The sequence below is a fragment of the Necator americanus genome, chromosome III, assembly GCF_031761385.1.
Source record: "Necator americanus strain Aroian chromosome III, whole genome shotgun sequence".
Taxonomy (NCBI): domain Eukaryota; kingdom Metazoa; phylum Nematoda; class Chromadorea; order Rhabditida; family Ancylostomatidae; genus Necator; species Necator americanus.
Window position 1 is genome coordinate 5,482,658 of NC_087373.1, and position 16,041 is coordinate 5,498,698.

The 16,041-nt window shown below is 39.4% G+C and overlaps 2 protein-coding genes across 2 annotated transcripts; both read right to left on the reverse strand.

The window, feature by feature from the left end:
* Positions 1–1,443: 1,443 nt before the first annotated feature.
* On the reverse strand, positions 1,444–7,611 carry RB195_008678 (uncharacterized protein; the record flags this gene model as incomplete). The annotated part of the gene is made up of 3 exons (XM_013452254.2): positions 1,444–1,605; positions 3,718–3,881; positions 7,539–7,611. 3 exons carry the CDS (start codon positions 7,609–7,611, stop codon positions 1,444–1,446), a joined length of 399 nt encoding a protein of 132 aa, XP_013307708.2.
* Positions 7,612–9,992: 2,381 nt separating this feature from the next.
* Positions 9,993–11,368, reverse strand: RB195_008679 (uncharacterized protein; the record flags this gene model as incomplete). Its single annotated transcript, XM_064195296.1, has 5 exons — positions 9,993–10,103; positions 10,170–10,241; positions 10,983–11,066; positions 11,155–11,247; positions 11,309–11,368. The coding sequence occupies 5 exons, from the start codon at positions 11,366–11,368 to the stop codon at positions 9,993–9,995; spliced, it is 420 nt and encodes a 139-aa protein (XP_064046441.1).
* Positions 11,369–16,041: the final 4,673 nt, after the last annotated feature.

Genomic DNA, 16,041 nt, shown 5'->3' on the forward strand with positions numbered 1-16,041 from the left:
TAGCTAAACAGACTAATTAATTGTTAAACAAATTATTATATACAAATTATAAATCATTATATTATTATACGCGTCATTATATACAGTCGGGTCAAAATGATGTCAAAAACGGTGCAGTTGCGTAAGCGGCTGCGCTCGAAGCGGTGCGGTGGAGCGCAGCGGCTAAAATCTAGTCGGGAACCCCATGCTGACGCCATTCCTCGCTGTAATTCGCGATGGTCCGACCTCGTTTACAATAGCCACCTCCATCATGGCGCTTCGAGTGCAACCGATTACGCAACTACACTGTACTTCATGTCGATGTGCTCTACTATAAGTGCCTAGTCGGGTTAAAATAACCTGAAGGTCAACGCAGTTGCGTTAGCGTCTGCGTTCGCGAGGCGGCGCAGTTGAGCGCAGTGGTTGGGATTGAGGGCGGACCCAAGCCGTCACCACTAATCGCTGCAGTCCAAGTGAAGCTAACGATGGTCCCACCTCGATCGCAATCGCTAGCTGCACCGCGCCGCATGGAGCAGTCGCCGCTTACGCAATTGCTCCGAGCTTCCGATCGTTTTAACCCGAAATTAAAGAAATTATTAATTACTTGTTAGCATTATGAAGCAAGAAATTGACCGAATAAGATCCCCGAAAAAATTACGTAAAAGAAAGTAAGTAAGAGTGAGAGAAGAAGAGATAACAGAAACAAATCAATTCTGGAAAAGAAAGGGGGGACTAAAGGACAAAAAACTAAAGGACAAAAAAAAATTAAAGGATAACTAAAGGACAAAAAACTGCAAGAAGTGGAGGAACGGGCGGAAAATCCACGCGAATGCGACAGAAGAATAGGGATGGAATGAAGTAGCACAGGAATGAGAGAAAAGGAGTCAAGAGAAAGGAGGAAAAAGGAAAAAAGCAGACTAAAACCAAAAATTAAGATAGCTGAGAGTGAATCACATGTAGAGAAGTGGAGATAATGTAGTTTATAGGAATCAACAATTCAAGTAACATTGGCAGAGATGAAAGAAAGAAAAGAAAAAGGAACAACAAAAAGAATATGTGAGATAGAAGAGAAACCAAAGACATCATGAAAATGAAAAGGTAATGAGAACGAGAAAAGGAAGAGAAAATGACGAAGAAAGACTGAAAAAAAAATGATTGAAATGACTTCGCATAGAAAATTCCTGAAGGTAATATAATTGTAGTTTCTATTTTGATTGAAAAAAAAACAAAGAAAAAAAGAATACTGGTAAATATATTTATCACTATGCAAAACTAACATTTCAAGCAGACAGATCCCGTTTTAAATCACATCAAATTCAAAATAAAGAAGAAAAAACAATGCAAAGTACTTAAAACATGACTGTTTATCTAAATAGAGAATCGTATCGACTAACAGGAGCTTATACATGTACGATTTACACACATGAACCCGGTTCAAAGAGGGTGTACAAGGCTGTACAGGTCCTACAGCGATTTGGTCAACTTTATCTCTCCTCTTCTATAGTATAGTCGTTGTTCGCCGGAAGGTGGCTTGCCGGTTGGTTTTTCCGAATTTGGTAGATTGCAAAGATCCGAATCACAGCAGCACACGGTTACGTTCAGATCCGTGTGGTTTTGACAACCAATCTGCAAAAAAAAGAAGATATCGATCGGTTCCCGTGCGTCTCTGATCATTAGATCTATTTCAGGAAGTGCTTCCTGGTGATAAATCGAACACTGCTGCATTTCTTGAGGGTAAATAAGAAATTTTTCCAGAAAGAAGGAGCAATTCCATAATGAAATCATATTAAAGAAAAATAAGGGAAGAATTTCTACTCAACGCAATGAGCAGAAACTGCATCATCACCTATGGAAGAATTTCCAGACAAAACGTGAACAAGTTCCTAGGGTTCATCGATCTCTAACGACTACACCAACTCTAAAAAAAAAGACACTGAACTCTGTAGTCGAGTTAAAACGAAATGAAGCTCGGTATAATTATAGGGAAACAGGAAAGGACCTCCCTCGGTTCAGGACCCCAGGGGTTCTGCTCAGGACCAGTGGCACAGCCGTCCCATACATGATGGCAATATGCTTGAGAACCTCTTGCAGACCCTATGCTTAGGTTTTGCGACGACGTTCGAGTATCTCCGGGAGCCTTTCTCCGCGCTGCCACAATTGCGTAGGCGGCTGCACTGGAAGTGACGCGGTGTAGCCAGCGGTTGCGATCGATACGGGACCCTCTTCTGTTGGAATCCATTGCAGAGGTGAGTAGAGATCCCAGCTCGATTACAATCACTTGCTTCACCGAGTCATTTCGGGCACAGGCTCCTATGAAACAACACTAGCTTCCATGTCGTCCTGACCCCACTATACCTACAGAGTTAAAGGCATCACCCCACGAATCTGAGATGGTACGGATTTCAGGTGGAGTATTCGCATACGAGATAATAGATAATGGAGAGGGGGGGGGGGGTGTGATTCCGTCTTCCGTCCATTTCTTCATAATTGCCGTAAAAAACGGCCCGGAAGATGCGGCGCGTGCGCAAGGCTGGCGCGCTCCAATCGAACTCGTCGAAAATAGCGCGCAGGAACGCTCAAAGCCGTATCTTCCATTTTTTACGGCAATTAGGAAGAAATGGACTGGATCACTCTTCTCTCCATAATCTACGATCCCGTGTACGAATACCCCACCTCCTTACCCGATCCTTATTTCAAAAGTGAAATCCACACAAAGGAGAACGAGCGCCCCCTATTGTGGTAAGAACGAATAGCGGACGCCAAACTCATGTTTCATCCTAGTGATTCGTAGCGATATTAGCTATACCGAATCATGTCGTGCTCTATAAGAAGAGTTAGAAGTAGAAACGCAAGCTAATCAGTACCGATTTTTAGGGGCCACTATATTTCTCGCACAATTTACTAATAAAATGTAGCTAAAGTTGTAAGTTAGTGTTGTGGAATTGCGCTTCTGCAATTGCGGACTATCGAAATCAATATTAGAGTCAAACTGACATGAAGCACGGTGCAGTTGCGTGAGCAGCTACGCTCGAAGCGGCGCGGTGGAGATAGCGGATGGGATCGGGGTGGGACCATTAGCAGCGAAGAATATTGCCAACAATGCTCTTTCCTTGATCGCAACTGCTACGCTTCACCGCACCGCTTCGAGCGCAGCCGCTTACGCAACTGCATTGTGCTTCATGTCGTTTGGTTCCTACAATAGGTAATGCGCGCATGCGAAAGATTCATGGATGAATGTTAACGTAATTTTCCTCCTTACTGGAAAAATTACTAGAGATAGAAAAGCGCAATTATCTAATAGTTTGAACGTGTTCTAGAGGGAGTCTCGCAAAGCGCAAAAACCATTTTTCGTGAATGTCGGCAAGTCTGTAATTGCGGACGGCACTCAGAATATCTGTGGTTTCTCGAGAGTAATGCTTAATCGTTCCAGGTGAAAGCAGTAGTCTATGACCTTGGGCGCTTGATCGCTCGAACTTCACAAAAGAACGCCCCTAGTTGCCATGTAAAGTACGCAGTTACAGTCTTTACGACCAACTATACGACTTTTTCTAGTCGTATAAAGTTTGCAGTTATCAACGACGGGGCGACGGGAGCGTTCGTTTACGTGCGTCATCAGCCGGTGGTGTCGCTTGACCACCGTGCAACAATCGTTTCCAGCCGGCAAACATAAAGGTTGTACGCACTCCACTCCAAGCGTACTGTATTAGCGCTATGTAAGTACGTGATTACGTCACTCACCTTACAAACATCCAACAATTTTTGTTCGGTGTTCGGTGTTTGACATGACGCGGTGATTTCCGTAAGGTCGTCCGAATACGAGTCAAAGCAGTGTTTCATGCCCTCTTCACAGGAATTCTCCACAAAATTCGCGTTCAACGCACCATTGATGAAACCTTTTGAGCCTGAAAAAGTCCCAGGTGACGGAGGGAACTCGTGATGTGAAACTCGTCACCACGATTGTTTATTGAAGGTGTCAAGTCGCACTTAGCGCCCTGTATGATGTGCTTTGAACGTTTAACTGCGGGAGGAGAACTGATAGAGGACGAGTTCACCGCCGGTAAACAACCGGATGAAACGTTAAGTCATTGTGAAAGCAGGTATGAGAAGGTCGTAGGTGTTCGTTTTTTTGCGGACTTTTAACTTTTTTTCCAGGTAGAAATACTCCTATAATCCTTATCATTCAGTTATGGATCTGATGTATTTGAAGTAAACAACGAATTAAGAGTATAAATATGAAAAAATATAAATAATAAATAGTATGAAAATAACACTAATAATTCACAATTTAGGTGTAGGTTCCATAAGAAAATTTGCCTTTGGTGGCATTGGAATTACATAACCGACGTGTTATCAAATTCACAGTGTAGAATTTTGTTGGATTTCCACAGAAAGAATATCAGAGAGTAATTTAGAAAAAAAAATAGCTAAGACATTTATTTGTTTTTATTTCATTTTTTAAATTTTACCCCAACTTTTTTAAAATTTTTATTAATATTGGCAGAAAATACGGAGCATTTTGAAGATATAGTTGGGGATGTGATCGCTGTTGCGAATGAAATCCTCTTGGAACAGAAATGATGAAGGAAAAAATTTTAAAAGAAAAGATTTTTGTACTACAATACAATACAATATATGTAAAATTACAATACAATATATGTAAAACTCGGAAAAAATACTTTTTTTTGAATTTAGAAGAAAGACTCAAAAAAATGCAGATATACGGTTTAAAATGGTGCAAATAATTCTTTATAAAAAAGTGGTAAGAATTTCAACTGTCTTTTTTTCCAACACCGATTTTTCTATGACGATGTGCGAGCGTTTCTTTTCCGCTACACTGCGTATCGCCAGAGCGCGCCTGTGTCCAGTGTTAACGGGTCCCGCCGCGCATATCTTTTAGCCTTATCGAAAATGGACATACAGTGATCGAACACAAATACAAAAATCGCAACTTCGCGACATGTTCGTGACCACCAGAATTATGATTGACTATAAACGTAGACCTATGCCTTCAATAAAAATCGAGCACAGGAAATAACATTATTCACATCATAAATAATCGGAAATAAAAATTAGTTTTAGAAAACCTGTGGAGAAACAAAAACTGAAAAGATAAGATGCTAATATTTTAGCCAAATTGCTGTGGATTTAATAATACTCGAAGCAGCCATGTTTTTTTTTTCAATAGATGTCTATTCAAAAAAAAAAACTACAAATTCCTAAAAAAAACGTTTTCCTGATTTTCTAGTCAAGAAAGATTCGTGCTTTTTTCATTCGCCTAAATTCGCCCCAATACGCTTTATTTGACCACAGCGACCGGCGATCGAAAACTGAACTGCGATTGTTTACTGCGATCGGTCAATGACTCAATAATTGCAAATAGGCGAGAAAGTCGCTACCAGTGATTGGCCTTGATCGGAATCCTAGGATCCTAGAATCCTAGTGGATAAGTCCGCTCTCACTTTTTGGGAAAGGACGCATGCTTTTTCTTTTACTTTTTTTCTGCTTTATGTCTGTTTTTGTTTTTTTTTCTACGTCACTGCTATCGGCAACTTGCTTAACTTAGCTGTTTTTGGTTTTGATATTTTTTCCTTTGTTTTCGTTTTCGTTTTTTTTTTGCTGGGCAACTTCTTTTTCTTTTCTAAAAAGGTTTTTTTTTAAATTTTAAACAACAAAACATTGCAAGAAAAACAACAAAGTTGAACAATCTGCTGTTAGTGAAGATGATAGTGACAGCACTTTGTCAAGCGGACTTATCTATGGGCCAATTTAGGGTATTTTTTTAAGGGTAATGATTTATAGACAATCTAAAATCTGAATCTATTTAGGTTTCTTTTCTTTTTCTCAAGAAAATAAACTCCCATTCTTTTTTGAAAGCAAATATTGGTGATAAGAAGGTTCCCCTTCGATGAAATGTCCCCTCCCCTCCGTAACAAACGCGATCAGAATTTTTAAAATTTTTAATCAACAAATTCCTGAGATATGATTCCTGAGATTCCTGAGAGAGAGAGAAAAATATGGTAACAAAATGATGAGAAACGTAACAACATAGGAAATCGCAGACATAACACAGCAACGAAAATCACCGTTGAAATGTCGGCCACTGACGATGTCAACCGAAAAAAATCGATGAGCAATCGTTATGATCTAGAACAATATTTGTTTCATTTAAATTTTTGATAAGATTTCAAAATTTCGGTAACGTGTCCTGAGAAGAAAAGATTTAGTTAAACTTTATTTGAACACCTTATACAGTAAAAACGTTAATATTTCAAATAATATAGCGTAGTAAATAAAACTGAATAAGTAGAAATTCAAAATAATATGGGACCCAAATTATCTAGCAGCTGACGTTTATATTTTATGGATTTCGATAGTAAATGTGCTCCGTATCCTCTGGTATCATGCTATTCTCAGATTACAGTTAATAACGTCCGCTTTACTATACGCGAAAGCGATTCCGACCAGCATTTCCACTGTTCGATCATTTCTCTGCGCCAATCAATTACTACAGATTGTACAGCGCGGTCGCGACGAGAATCTATTGCTTTTATACATTAATTTTCTCCTATGAAATGACTCATTTCAACTATTCATATATCATAAGCTCTGTAAAAAGCAAAAAAAAATTGTTGGTATGGATTTTTAAAACTGAAAAACGTTTTTAAAGGTGAGAGGAAAGAACTCGTTAGGTGAAAACAGAGGAGTAAGAGGCCTAAAACTTGCTGGTCTGTTTTCCTCTGTTCTCAGCTAACGAGTTCGAAAGGTGTCAAGAACCTGTTCTGTACCTCATTAGATCACATTGTCGCAATGATCAATTCATATGTTTTGCACACAGCATTTGCTAGTACCACAACTCTACTTCACTTTTTCAGAGGGTAAAGGCAGCGTATCAAGAAATCGACGTGGTACGGATACGCCAGGAAAAACGTATGAGTTTTGGTTGTACGGTAGACTACGGTTGCACCGCTTAATTCCCTCCAGTGGTATCAAAACGGAGCATATCACGATTTTCAGGTGGTGAGAAACCCACAGGGAAAGCGCAAAGTAGCTCAGGTAGCCGATTGCTGAACCCAGCGTGGTTCCGCTCATTTCCCTAAATCGTCGTGAAAAGAAAAACGGCGTGGGAATCGCTTTCATTTCTACTATGAACCTTAGGACGAGCATCCATGTCCCCGCAGCAGCCTATTCGTTGTATTATTCTATTGTTGCATTCTAATCGAACAGACTGATGAGAGAACCTCATCGATCGCTGACCGCTCGGTCGTGGACGCGGCGCGTGCACAACGGTGCGGCGAGCAGAACACTGTCTTCCACGCCGTTTTTTTTTCACGACGATTAGGGATAGATAAGCGAGGCCGTGCTCGTTTCCGTGATCTTCAGCCCGAACTCCACGTTTTCCTTGGGTTCGTGCCGCGTCACTGCTTTTAGGTGCTGAGAGAGGACATCCATGAAGATTTCAATGAGTGTTGGAAGTTCTAGGAGGGCATTTTTTCCATGCAGAAAATTTCTCGCGCTAAATTCTCATGCTTAAAAATGCGAGAAACTCGTCCAAAACTCACCCACATAACATTTGAGCCCGTCACTAACGATAAATGCGGCCATCAAAGTGTGTAGCGCAATTGTGTAGTACATAGTAACTTGTTAGTAGTAGTAGCAGTAGTAGTAGTAATTAGTGGTTTCAACAGGGGTGATTTCAATGAAATCCGTGCGGTGCCGTTCGGGATGCCGTCCAGGTGACACCGATCGTCTCTTTCAAACTGGGCAAACAAGCGATAGCGGCGGGCCGAGAGGCGGGGGAGGTTCTAAGCCTCCGGCCACGCCCATTCCACGCGACACCTCCACGGCAGATAACTCGTTAAGGAACGCATAAAAACTGTACTACAAGTGCTTCGTAGAGATTTTTGGTCTATTGTCGTAAGCAGTAAAGTGACACAGTGACTCACGTTAAAGGTCGCAAGATCAACGGCCGGTCCTGTAGGGAATCTTCACCGTTTCCACTTAGTAAAAAGAGGAATGAGTAGTGCAGAATTTGTTGGCAACGAGTTGAAGATGAACGCGTTTTATTGCTTATAACTAAATTTATATTATATTAAATTATACTATGTTATATTATATTATTATATTACTATTGCTTATTATTGTTATTTGTTACTTATTATTATTATTATTATTATTATTATTATTATTATTATTATTATTATTATTATTATTATTATTTATACTTTTGCTTGAGAAGTTGCTGTCAAGGTTCCTTTTAAAGTTGAGAATTTATTCTTTTGTTGTCAAACTATGTTCAAATTTCTAGCAGTGGTTGTTAGGAAATTTTCTGGAATTTTTCATTTCATTATATTAAAATGACAGTTGGACTCCTAACAAGATTTATTGACTTTTCATAAATTAAAAAAGAAAGAATGTTGATATGAGGGAAGACAAAGAAAAGGAGCTTCCAAAAAGTTCAACAAATGCGCCTAAGAATTTGCATATGGCTAATTTTCTGCTATTAATTTTCATTTTTTTTTTCATCTCATACACCTCTACAACACTTTTGTTTAATTTTCTGATCTTTTTTTTGCTTTTTGCGCGGACATCACAGATTTCATTTAAGGGCAGCGTATCACGACTTTGACGTGGTGCGGAACCCATAGCTGAAGCGTAGAGTTCAGGTAACAGATTGCTGAACTTAACGTGGTTCCGCTCATCTTTCCCTAATCATCGTAAAGAAAACGGCGTGGGAATCGCTTTGGTCACTACGAGATACGTTAGAAAGCGTTTTTAAGTACACAATTAGGTCCATTCAGCAGCGTATTCATTTGACTCACTTGAATAGGCTGGTGAGAAGACATTATTGATCTTCGACCGCTCGCACGTGGATGCGGCACGTGCACGAGGTGACGCGTTAGGATTGATTTCGTATGAAAGAACGCCGTCCTTTCCGCCGTTTTTTTTTCTACGACGATAAGGGAAAGATGGGCGGAACCACGCAATCTACTACGCGAACTCTACGCTTTCGCTGTGGATTCAGTTCAGGTTCAGGCAGATTCAGTGGCACGTCAAAACAGTGATACGCTGCTTTTAACAATTTTTCACTGATAATTCTTGTTTTGCGATCCATGATCTTCTTTCCCTCCTTTTCCAATTCGCGATAGCCAGCTCTGAAACTACGAGTGCCTCTTACTTCATATAAGCCTTTCTAAAATGACTTCCGCAGTCCCGATAAGAAAGAGAACAAACAACGGGATAACATTAAAATAATGAATGAGCAAAAAACATCTTCCAAAAAGGGAATAATTTTAAAAACCATGATTTTGGTGAAGTGAACGGTGACAATGTGAGAAAACCTTTTTTGTCGACGAGAAAATCGAGAAAGTTATGAAAATAATAAATAAATAAGCTTTTATCAAGAATATTTAATAAAGGGGAAATTATAGATTATAATTTCAATTTCCTATTAACGCTGGTAATTCGTATGTACTTTTAGTTCTTATAAATCTAACTGAGTCAATCTTGTCCACATTCTTTTCTACCCCCAACATCTATCGTTTAGTGCCATTATGACTTATCGCACTTTGTCATACTGTAACTTTTCCGACACAAATTTATTTGCCATTCCTAGAAAATCCTGCGAAAATATCGCCTGATGATCAAGGTTTTTGTTTTGCCACGGCTTATCGGCGTGCACCAATGCGTTAATCCTTTAATAGCATAAGGACAGGTAGATTTGCGTCAGAGCGAAGTATGACTACTATCTCTCCATGTAGAATAAACATGTCGTAAAATCTACTGTAGTGCAAAGAGGTTCTCATAAAATATCAGTCAAGAAGTCAAGAATTTGACCAATAAAAAGGTGGTTAGGCCACGCCCTCCACGTCTCCGATTGGTTGCCGGTTCCAGCTGTCGCGCGTTGAAGCTTTTTTTTAGGTCGCTTCTGGAACCAAATGTTTCAGTGAAAATCCCAAACGTTCGTCCAATTCCTTCCATTATAGGGAAAAATCAATAATTTATTCATCGAGATCTTAGTCCGAATCGGAATAGCATGCATAATAGGTGGCTTTGCCGGTTAGTTTCCATAGACGTCGTCGAAGCATCTTTCGATACGTTTCCATTCCAAAAAATTCCGCTTCACACTATAAAACGCAGAGACGCAGACACACAACTAAAACTCTTTTTCTCTGCAAAAATAAATCACTCACTACTAATTGTTGTAGTTGATATTTGTTTTCTGGGATACTTGTTCGTTTCCCGTTCCGAATAAATTGGAGCACCTGAAAAGAAGGGGTTAGCGCGATTAGGGCACAAATAAGCAGGGTTTCTCCACTGGGGAAACGCAGGTATAATTACAAGACGAAAATAAAGTATTGTGGAAAATTTCCTGTTTCATCCCTGTGGAGGAAGAAAAAATGAACTTTCGAGGAAATGTCTAAATATTTATAAAATTATTATCGAAATAAAAATAAAAAAATAGAAAGAAAAGAATTTGAATTTAAAGGAAATAAAATTTATTTTTTATTATTGTATTTTTATTGTAGTTTTCTCATGAGGGGGCGGGGTTTGGATCTTATTTTCATGCACTTAGATTAGACACCTCCTTAACTGCATTAGTAGTTAAATTTCGGTTTTCTAACACAAATCCTAGAAAAAAGCTGTTTTTTTTTTGTTTTTTTTTGTTTTTTTTTACAACAAATGCACTTTTCTGCCACTGTTATGTGTGCTTTGCGAAACTCCCAACTTTTTTTTCCACCAATGAGGGGATAATTTGTTTTTGCTCCATATTCTCTTTCGAGTAACTAATCCAGTGTTCAACTTTACAACGAAAAGGTTATTCCCAGAAAAAAAAAACACAACAGGGTCGAAATTTATCCGAGAATTTTGAAAATACTTGTCTTGTGCTAGTGAAGATTTGGATGCACCACAAAAAAATGGAAGAAGAAAAAAATAAGAACTCAAGAAGACGTTGTATTTTGCGGTCTTCTGATTCGTTTGAGAAGTTTATTTCTATCTCTCACCTCCCTAAAAAGGAGTCCATCTCGATCGATATCCATTCGATGCTTAATATGATTTGGTGATGTATCCCATTGTACACAGTTGACCTGAAATCTATCCTTTAAACACGTGATCCCCAATGTGTCCAATCAAAAGAGGGACATGCCCCGCCCATTTTGGATTTGTAACGCCCACCTTGATTCCTTCCATGACTCGTACGACCTTCTCTTTGAAAAACGATCCACATGTTTCATGATTGAGAAGCGTTTTAAGTTGTACTGGGTATATCTGAAAAATCGTGTCCATGATCTATTGATCGATTGAAATCAAAATCGATGGGAACATTTACCTCACCGCCTACAAACAGATTCACATATGATTGATCTGTTTTGAAGAGGATAAAATCCATCGGGAGTCTTTCGACCCGATTGGCTATCGATTATCAGGTAGATCAGAGATTCCTGTAAATGTGAATTAGGGAAAGGATGAAATGCTGAAAATGTGAGACGAGATTTACAAGAACGACAGTAAACATGGCATGTGACTAATTTTGCTAGACAGCGTTCCTGTGTGTTTAAATGTATGAGGATGGGTCCCACTTGTGCACCTCTTACGGTAGCAATATTTTTTTGTTTGTCATAAATTAAATAATTTTAATCGTGAAGGTGTATAAGACGAGTGTTTAAGAGGAAAATATGAAGAAAAAAAGAAAAAAAAAATAAACAACCCAAAAATTCAATCTGACTAGAAATAAAAACTAAATTAACTAACTAAATATGTATCTACTATTGTAAAAAATAAAATTAGTCTCAATTAACCCATTGATGGCAGCGCGATTTTTCGCGTATCTGGCGTCATTCGACTTCTACTAATTAGATTTGAACAAGTAATCAATAGCAATAAATAATAAAAAAGCATTAAAGGCAAGAAAACTTCAAAAACTAGGAAATCATGAGAAAAGAAAACCGTAGAAAACTGTGCGGCTCACCGATGAGCCGTGCTGTCGTCAAAGGGTTGAAGGATATTAAAAAAAAGAAGGAGGATCCGAGAGACATATAGATTTCACCGGGTATTTGTATGAAAATTTGAAGGATTCGGAGAAGCAGAGTCAAGAGATCCGTACATAGTTTAAACGATCAGTTTTTTTTGGTGTGATTTTTATAATTTTTAATTTTTTTCTCGTCAGGCTGTCAAAGAAGTAAAAACAGTGATGGATGCTGGAGCACCATAATTCCCATCAGATATTTTTGAAGAAAATCCAGAGAAGCAGAGTCAGGAAATCCATAGTTTAAAGGAACAGTTTTTTTTTTCTTGTTCACTAAGTGAAGATGTAAATCCGGTATTAACGCTGATGAGAAAAATTCTTATCCGAGATGCATTCCTTAAGCTGTTGTGCGTCGAAGAAAAATTCCCAATCTCATTTGCTACAGTTGTCCGCTGGTGCTCGGAATACGTATGGAAACGGCTAACATTGTTATTACGACCGTCTACAGCACATCCTTTCTTAATTACGAAGGTTTTCTGTATGTGTGTGCGCTGGACGAAGAATCTAATTTTTCTTGGAACAAAAAAATCAATAACTATGTTATTTGAGGTCTATAGAATCCAGGAATGAACGATGGAGACGAGGGATATGAATATTGCCAGATGGGTCCTTGGAAAGAGGGCATGCGGCCAGCATTACTCAATGGTGTGGAGCGGTGATCCGTGGAGAAAAGGAGGTGAACAAACAGAAGTCATAGCCGGTATAAAAAAAAAGTAGAAAAATAAAAATCGTAGCATAAAATAGTAAAATTAAGCAACCATCATTTAACCAAGTCATATAATTTAACCGACTGACAGCAGCGCGATTTTCTTTTTTCGCATCAAGCGGATGGGAGAAGCCAATCGAGTTTTATAAGCTATATTTGTATTATATTCGAAGATGATAAACCCATTAACTACGAAAAACTTCTCTAAAAAATTAGAAAATTAACGAAAAATATTTGTTGAAAGGTGTCCAGGTCAGGTCCCACTCGATCAAAAAGCGCACCTCGCCGAAGCTCGAGCAGCGTTGTCGTCAAACGATTAAAATGATGTCTTAACTAGTAACGCATGATGAGCAGACATTTATCCTGGATTTTTGATTCCAGGCGCTAGATAATTTTTTTTTCTGACAACCAAACTAAAACTAAACTACTGTGAACTAAATAAGACGACAAAGAATCAGCCAGAGGCGGGATAAAACCCAATTTTTCCAAATTTTTCTGGAGTTGACAACAGATAATTGGATTGGAGGACGGGCGGAAACACCGTATTGAAAAAAAAAACAAGAAAATGGACCGTGTCACATATTAAGGGCATTAATATTTAATAATGGATGTGAAATACCACTAAACAGGATTGTTATTATTTTCTTTTCTTTCCAAGAGGTAAATGGTCGTTTTCCCACAAAAAGAAAAATTTGTATTCTCAAATTTTGTTCCTGCCACGAAAACCAGGAACAAATAAGACTTTTCTCGCTAAACGTTCTGTCCTAATCGTAAATTGAGTCATGTGAAAAAACGAGAGCAGGGAAGGTCCCATTATGAAACGCAAACCTTATTTACATTTTATTATATTTATATTTTTCTCGGAATTTTGCATAGAAATAATGTGGCTGAATATATGCAAGAGCTAAGAAGTTTTTGATCCATGAACGCCGTATCCAAGTCGAATTTTGACCATCATAAAGTGAAAATATGAGAAATGTAGTCAAATTAACGTCGAATGTGGCCGCTGCTTAGTCTAACGAGCAGATTTTTATGGATTTTCAATTCCGAACGCTGAATGGATTTTCTTCTACTCTGAATATGAGTTTTGGTAGGATTTCCCCGAGAAATTTCTGCTAAAAGTTGCGCTAATGAGCAAAAAGCCGTGGATCCATCCAGCAGTAGGCGGACGCGACTTCCCCTTTATTTCCCCATAAGAGAAAACTATAAAAACAGTGGAAATTTTTCGCGGAAATTTTCCAGGTGAGGACCCTTCCATAAATGGATAAAAAAGCGGTAGGATTGGTCGCAATTGCAGAAACTCTGGCAGATACGCGCGTGCACGTGACGACAACACTGATTCGAATTTGTTTTTGCAAACAACACGGTAAACGAATGAGGAGCCCATCGTCGGCGAGGGTCTGGCACTCATTTTAAGACATTCTCTTCGCGCTAATCCGTCGACAATAACGCTGTTGCCCGTGAAATTGTTGAGCCGAACCGCAATACGAGCTGGTGGCTTCCGTGTTTTCCTGGAACCGAAAAGAAAAAGACTCGGCACGCGAACATAGGAAAATTTGTTGACGATAAATGAATAATTTCCCTTGCGGAGGAAAGAAGGGAAGGAATTAGAGTCACACACGGTTTTTTTTCTTGGTGCTATTGGAAAATTCAGAATATCTTCAACATATTATCCGTTATGGAGAATAAATTCAGTTCTGAGTGTTTAAAAATATTCTGACCCAGAAAAATTGTGTTTTTTCTTTTTTTTTTTGATGCACCATTGCTGTATACGATTAAATAAGATATGGTTGGAAATGTTCATCGAATGTGGGAAAATCGTGCTCAGACGTTATGCGAGAACTGTTCCCAGGTTGCGGAGAGGAGCTGTGAATGTGCTGAGCATAGATGCGATAGTCGGAGCCGCCGGGGCTTTGACTCCCTTCACTTTTGAACGGTTGGGGAAAGGACCTCCTTCACTTGAGCTGCACCCCGTGAGCTAAACCCCCGCCAACTGAGGAGGGTCCGACTTCTCCTTATCGCGCTGAGGATAATCGTAGTTCAGGAAGAACCGCAGGACGGAGCGAGTGGAGCGATTTTATCACGCGGATGTCCGCTGATATCACGGTAACGCTGCCACTTAGGTAAACACAACGATTTTTTTTTTTGGTTTCGATTTTGGAGTTAGCATCTTATGGAATGATGGCTTGTTCTGGATGAAGGATTTGAAAGGATATTTCAAAAATGATCCGACTTTCCAGGGTCTGACGAAGGCGACGACGCCGAAACATTAGCCGTAATAAAGTTTGTTAACAATCTTGGCCCTGGTTTCAATTCACAATCGTCAAGGAGAACCTTTGACAACTCAAAGATCCAGAGAATTACGGGGAAATGTGAGCGCGAGAACGAGAAGGGCGAATAGCCACGATGAGGGCAGCGGTCATAAAATTTCCGCTCGTTCTTTTCCGAAAAGCAAAGAACGAAGCCTACGACGAGTGCGAACGGAACGGGAAGGAGTGGAGCCGATTGCTTAGCAGCAAAAACCAACGTTATTCAAAGGACCTTATCTCCCGAGAGCCACATACATACATCCAGCTGAGCTCGGTTTTTTTCCCCCGCGGCTGACCACGAATATCCTTTAAAAGTCGAAGAAAACGATGCTTCTCTTGGTATCGACGAGCGACCAGACAGAAGAGGTTTTGCCGCCGAAAATGATGAGAAGACGTCAAAGGGAGGAAAGGAAAAATTGATGCGAAAACGCGAAAAACTCTATCAAATAGGAAAAGCGCATATTTTTTTATAAAAGAGCGGAGAGAAATGCATGACAAATTCCGATCGACATCGCAATGACATGAAAAATACAGATCTACTTCATTATAATCATTCATGTGCAATGAGTCGAGAAAAAGAATTTTTGGGAGGAAAATTGAATCGAGAAGAAGCGACCAATAACGTAACGAGGGCGTGCCCCTTCATCTTCTGGCTAAATTTTCCATTTGGCCAGAAACAACGTCTGCTGGCAGTACAACTCGGACAAAAGAATGCGAAAATCCCCCGAACAGTACATGTTCTAATGCTGATGCTCATGTTTAGTGGTTGTGCGAGAATTGATCCCGAATAGCGCTCTTGGTTCGTATGCGCGTAATTACGAGGGCACGTAGAACAAAGACTGCACTGATCGCATTTTAAAACGTCCCAGATGAGAACGCTTACGCGAAAAGCAAAAAAAAAATTGGTGTAAAAATATATTAGGAAAAATAAAAAGAATAAGAAAATAAAATATAATAATGAATAGTTTTTCTTTTTTCATATTTCGGGTAGCATACAGCGAAAAAGGAGGAAATGAAAAACG